At 40.2% G+C, this 6470-nt stretch overlaps 1 protein-coding gene across 1 annotated transcript; it reads right to left on the reverse strand.

The window, feature by feature from the left end:
* Positions 1-20: 20 nt before the first annotated feature.
* Positions 21-4017, reverse strand: LOC117956581. Its single transcript, XM_034891700.1, has 3 exons — positions 3884-4017; positions 3657-3702; positions 21-2343 (listed from the first exon to the last, which is right to left on the reverse strand). Exons 1-3 carry the CDS (start codon positions 3957-3959, stop codon positions 354-356), a joined length of 2112 nt encoding a protein of 703 aa, XP_034747591.1. The 5' UTR covers positions 3960-4017; the 3' UTR covers positions 21-353.
* Positions 4018-6470: the final 2453 nt, after the last annotated feature.

Genomic DNA, 6470 nt, shown 5'->3' on the forward strand with positions numbered 1-6470 from the left:
GGAACAAAAATGATCAATTATATTTGCAAAGAGCGTTGTGTGGCATCCGATCCATTTTTGTGTTAATTTGATTAAAAAGAAAGCCCTATTTCAGATATAGACATTTTTTAAAGGGGTCAAATTTGACCCGAGGACAACAGGAGGGAAGTAGTGTACATCAAAAACGATTATGCTCCATTGATGTGTGGCTGTGCCAGCGAGCTGAAGCAGTAGAAGTAGACCATGCAGCACTTTATTGCAGTATCAAATCCCTATCTGGAAGAAGACAACATCTGCGTCAGACTTTTTTGCATAGAATACTAGAGCCAACTATGCAACGAAAACACAATGAGATGAACTACTGTAATCACAAATTATGGATTTAAATGATCATGTAAAGAGGGAGTGCATCCTCTCTTGAGTTTCTTTCCCTCAGGTGTCCCTCGGAAGAATTCTAGATAAGATGAGAACACATACGTATTCAGGACTTTGACCCTCCCAAAGATGGCCAGCTCCGTTTGCTCGTCATGGTCAACGGCCGTCATCATCTGCTTCGATTTGATGTACAAGGCGTTTTCCTTCGCGACAACTTCATCTAACCAAATCTGTACGTTCCGCGGTGCCATTTCATAGTTGTCAGCAGTGCAGCCATAGAATCCTCTTCGCAGATGCTCAGGCCATGGTTGGTTAGTATCCATGGGGTGGTCACCTCCAACAAAAGCTGTGCACAGGGGGCTGTCAGTCCCTCGTGAGCGACCTACTTCACAACTTATGACACTCATGAGGAAAAGCGAGAAGGTCCTGAAATTACACACAGATACCGAAAACACTGCAGCCATGAAGTAACGGCCCCATCTTTCACAGTTGTAGTTACACTGCTGGAACTGGAATGTCTGGCGACAGAAGTCAATGAAATGTGATGCTTTGAGACCCTGTCTCAGTTCCTGCATGGAGGACTCACCCACCTGGTCAATGAAATTCTGACGGAAATATTCAATTTCAGCTGGATTGTCAGGGCTCATGAACTTGCCCACCAGACTTACACTTAGATTTTTCCCATGTACTTTGTAAATGCATTCATTGAGAACATAGTAAAGGTCTGAAGCAATTTCCTCTTTGGCATTGTATCGTATCTCTACAAGTAGATCTTGAATGTTACTGATATGCCTAAAGACAATATTGTCTTCTTCTAGTCCTGTCTCCATTAGCCAAATTGCTTTCAGGAGTCTTTTTTCTGGGAGATAAATAGGAGCACGCCTTCTTTCAGTCTCTTCAAAGAATAAGCTCCAAGTGAGCCCCTCCAGGCAATCAATAGAAGGGTACTTTTTGCGCAGCTCCATTGGAACAAACATTTGAGGGTGGCTTGGCCACTCCAATGTCTGCAGATACAAAACGTTTCCTTTGTAATCAGAAAGCATTGGCCCTGCACAGCCAAGTTCCACTTTTGTAAGCAGGTCACCTTTGTTGTCCAGTTCAGCAATGACTCTTCCGTTGTGGTCATGAGACCTCCAGACTCCGTCCGTTGTAGTTAGTATCTTTCCATCAGAATTAACAGACAGGAAGGAGTTGTATAGGTGTAGCTTTGTTTCCACTTTGAGAGACCGGAGATTTTGTAGCAGCTGCAACATAAATTGAAGGTAATTTCCAAGTTTGCAGCTGATGAGGCTGATGGTGCTGAGACGACCAAATATGCTTTCAGTTTTTAAGGTTGACACAAATCTGGCAAGTTCCTCTGGGCCGTAACCAGCTAGCTGGACTCTTCCATTGGTACCAGTACTGCCATGGCCAACCAGCATGACATCATGATTGTCAGTAGAAAAGAAACGGCTTCCTCTGAGAGTAAGTAGCGCCCCTTTCTGGTACCTCAGCAGAGTTGATACACTGGGATGCCTCTCAAAGAGGTAGGTGGCCGCCTCAATCACAGCAGGGTCTTCTTCCATTATAACTATCGTCGTGTGGCTGTGTTTAGTAAGACCTCCTTCCACAATGGCCATTTGTTGTTGGTTAAGCATCATTTTTGTCTCAAATGTGTTATCATAGCTAAACTTAAAATGGTCTGCCTGGGTCAAATACACTGGGAAGGCCTCCTTAATGGGACCAGTACCTCCAACACAAGAAGGTACTGCCTTATTATTGGAACACAGTGGTTGAAAAGAAGGATTCCAGCTATCAGTGATTCTCTGGCCTTCTGTCTTAAACATAGACAAATTCAGACATTCTGTTAATGCCAAATCTACTCTTGTATTGATTGAAATTATTAGTTTGGACTTGGTGTCACTGTGAGAATCAGTTAGTAACTTTCCAGCATCTCCAAGATCGGTGTGTTGTGGGTCAAACCTTGGAGGAATCCTCCGAAGAAATACCCTGGAAATAGATAAGGGATTGTTAAATAATGAGCCATTGGATCAAATCCTCACACTGAACTTGAGTAATTTAACCCTCATGTTGGCCTCCGGTCAAATTGACCCGTTTCTTTTTAACTACGCAATTGTAATTTCCCAAAGTAACATGATTGATTCCACACAACGCTCTTTGGCAAGTACAAATCTCTACTTTCATTAATGTTGGGGTGACATTTCAATTTTATAGCATTTGGAGAAAAATTGAAGTGGTTTTGAAATATTATTGAGTAAAAGTTGATATAATCCAGTCTGTGATTGTCCATCAACATACATGCCTTTCATTTTAGTCTAAATAATTCCTAATTTCTTCTTTTCTAACTCAAACATTAGGTAACATTTCCTATAAATGAGGTTTATTGAACATAAATTCCAAAAATAACTGTAAACCTAAAGTTTATAAAGTTAGTGTAAAGTAGTCTTGAAGTGACAAACATTGAAAAAAAAAAGCATCAAAAGCACCTCAGTATCATTACTCTTCCAATGCTGAAATTAACATTTGAATGTAAATATATACTTATAAATATTTTATAAATAGCTTAACGTTTTCTCTTCCCCCTCTTCTCATGTCACGTCTGAAGAACAATAAGTTACGGGAGTGAGAAACACAAGGAATCGTGAGCTAACCGAGTAACGCTAGTACAGGGGGAGTGACGGGCTGGAAATCGGAAGAAGGATGGGAAATAGTTTTAACATGACTTTAAAATTGACATCTTCCAAGCCAAAATTCAATTCAATTCAATTTTATTTATAGTATCTGATCATAGCAAGAGTTATCTCAAGACACTTTACCGGATAAGTAGGTCTAGACCACACTCTATAATTTACAAAGACCCAACAATTCCAGTAATTCCCCACAGAGCAACCAGTTAATAAATTACATTTTTTTTTCTCCATATGCTTCAATATAAACACAGTGGGATCTCAAGTGTCACACATTCACTGTGAGACAGATGGCTGTGGGAACATATCTCACTCAAACCTTTGACAAAACCTGAGAACCTGGTAAACAGACTTCTTTTAGAAGCCAGTGGAGAATGCAGGTTTGAGGGACTTCCGCACTGGTTTTACTTTTCAGGCCTGAAGTTGGGCCATCTGGGCTGGCTCAAATTATATTAATCAGTAGTAACATACAAAGAAAATGAGCCTTTTATTTAATTCAATTTGATATGTGCCTAATAAAGCTTTTCAAAGATAGTGTCCCTGCTACGCTACCGGTGACTGATAAAAAAAAAAAGAAGCTGCAGAAGCAGTCTATTGCATCGTGTGGTGTCTCACCGGTTTCTTAGATCAGAGCCAATGGAAGTCGTCTTAACACTTAGATCTGCAATGAGAGAAAACAGCTACTAGATATTGTTTGACACTTGTTCCACTGGTTTCCGGCAGTAAAATGTGGTATGTCTACAGCTCAATTTTTATGTGAACATGGTACTTATAAGCAGAGACATAAAAATGGCAGCATCTATTTTAAAACTAGAGCTTATTAAAAAGTGTAATGATCTTACCAGAATTTATTCCTACTGCCAAAGACAGCTGAACAATAACACAAAATCCCCAGGCATTCGACATGGTTACTGGCATGGCAGAGCAGCTTGAGTGAAGATCACTGTGAATTCACCAGGCAGAGGAGTTCAGGTCATATCTCCTTCCAAATTTGGTTAGATAAGAGTGAAAATGACTAAATGGCATTCATGGCTGCACTGTCCATCAGTTAAAAAATACAAAACTGCAGGCTGGGAACATTTCTGTCAGACTGCTCAACGTTGGGTCTACTTAATTGTGTAAAACATTTCTATTAGCATGGTTTCTTTCTATTTTGACTGTGAATGCAGTTGTGTCACTGAATATTAAAATGACAAATCCAGTGGACTGCTCCAACATGCAAGGCAATTCAATATGTCATCAAGAAAGAGGGACAGATCTGCCCAGAAAGTCAATAACATGGAATCAAGACTGGTCTGACAGCATTAACAGAAAAAGAACAAACACACGCTTAATAAGAGTATAGTCTGTTGCAGGACATTTTAAATGCATTACATTTTACCTTATGAGAAAATGAGGTAGAGAAAGAGTGACCCTGCCCGGAGGAAGCTCGGGGCCCTCGTCCGGCCCTGGCCCCGGGCTTCAGGAGGAGTTCAAAGTAGAGCCGCTACCGATTGTTTTTGATTTTCTTGCCACTAACAGCACTCCAAATTTCCAAACAACATTTTGCATCTATTCGTCACAAAGGAGCCAGTTGAGGTGGTTCGGGAATCTGGCAAGGATCTCTCCTTGGCGCCTCAGGGTGTTCCAGGCACGTCAAGCTGGGAGGAGGTCTCGGGGAAGACCCAGGACTAGGTGGAGGGATTATATCTCAAACCTGGCTTGGGAACGCCTTGGGATCCCCCAGTTGGAGCTGGTAATAAGATAATATATTTGACTTAAAAGTAAAAAAGTTTTGGCAATAGCGCACAGCCTTGCTTTCCTTCATGTTCACGCTCTAACAATATTAGATTAATTGATGATAGTCTTCTATTGCCAGCCCTATCTCCACAGCACTGTTGAGTAACTTCTGGGCCCCTCCACACATACACAGCTTTGAATGGCGCTAAGAAGCTTGAGCGACACTTTAAGAGATTAAAGGAAAATTCCGGTTGATTTCAACACGTAGCTCTGTTGTCTGGAAATTTGGAGTGCTGTTAGTGGCAAGAAAATCAAAAACAATCGGTGCTGTCTACACCTTGTTATCCTCTTGTTAAAGTTAGCAACCAACCGGCTTAAACAGGGCAAGTTTTAAACCTGTTTTTAGCCTCTAAACATGTTCAAAATGTCATTAATAGTTCCTACCCATGTGCAGTGATAGAGATTATTAATAGTTATGCATTAATGTAAAAGCAGGATTTTACTGTTGTTAAGTTTAACTATTGAGCAATGCAGCTAGATTTGTGTCCTTATGGATGAATCTGTAAATTATTTTTTTAAGTAATAAATTGGATAGATTAAAAAAATAAAAAATCAGCCACCAAATAATGTAAACAATAATTAAATTAAATAATACCAGCAAATCTTCACATCTTTCCACGTGCGCACGGGCACACACATGTTTATCAGTCGTTGCACTTGCTGAATTGCATCTAAATGCGTGTAGTCTGACAAAAAGATTGACCTGTAAACCTTGTCGCTCCCTGATGTGAGTCGAGTGCTAATTTGAGTCAAGCATGCTCAGATTTAAACGGTTTACGGCATAAAATGTCATCCTGAAATTCCTGAAATCCATGAAGTAATAAACTTTTCTCATTACAAACAATAACAGAAGATGGGAATCACTTCAAAAACATTTTAGCTATCTATGATTGTTTGATTGTTAACGTTAGCTCAAAACGCCTTCCACTGACAGCCTTTGTTGTGTTTGATTGCTAGCTTGTAGCTAAGCTAGCAGTCATTTCAAAAACGTTTTAGCTATCTATGGTTGTTTGATTGCTAACGTTAGCTCTAAACACCATTCTAGTGACAACTTTTTATGTGTTTGCTTGCTAGCTTTTAGCCAACAGTGAACAAACTTTATTGAGTAGGTCTATTTTTACTGTATTGACATTACAGAAATTAATGTTAGCATCTTGTATGCTACTTGTCCCAAAATGACACATCCGCAACTTAAATCTGCACTCAATTTACATCGGGTAGTGACAACCCAGACTACAAACTTTATTTGAAAACCTGCTGCCTTCACATCTTCATAACTTAACCTCCTGAAAGGTCACTGCCTTGTTTTCCCAGTCGTACAGCCACCATAAAGCAGATGATAAATAGCATAATACTTGTCTCATGATGTGCCCATTGCTAAACACATCAACCTGTGTACCAGAGGCTTCATGTTTGACTCTGGGAAGCGTACAGCCTGTTACCACATGGCTGTTTCCAGGTCACTGCTAATCCTCTCCAATCTTCTTTTCTCCTTATTAGCCATCACTCCTTTCCCTGCTGCGCACACACTGAAGCCTTTCTATGACTAATTCTGTAAAAGTCTAATTTTATACGCCATAGTTTTGAACTTAAATTTGGTACTGGAATTACTGCTGAATTCTACTTTGTAACGGTGAATCATGACAGGTA

This window comes from Etheostoma cragini, chromosome 14 (assembly GCF_013103735.1).
Source record: "Etheostoma cragini isolate CJK2018 chromosome 14, CSU_Ecrag_1.0, whole genome shotgun sequence".
Taxonomy (NCBI): Eukaryota; Metazoa; Chordata; class Actinopteri; order Perciformes; family Percidae; genus Etheostoma; species Etheostoma cragini.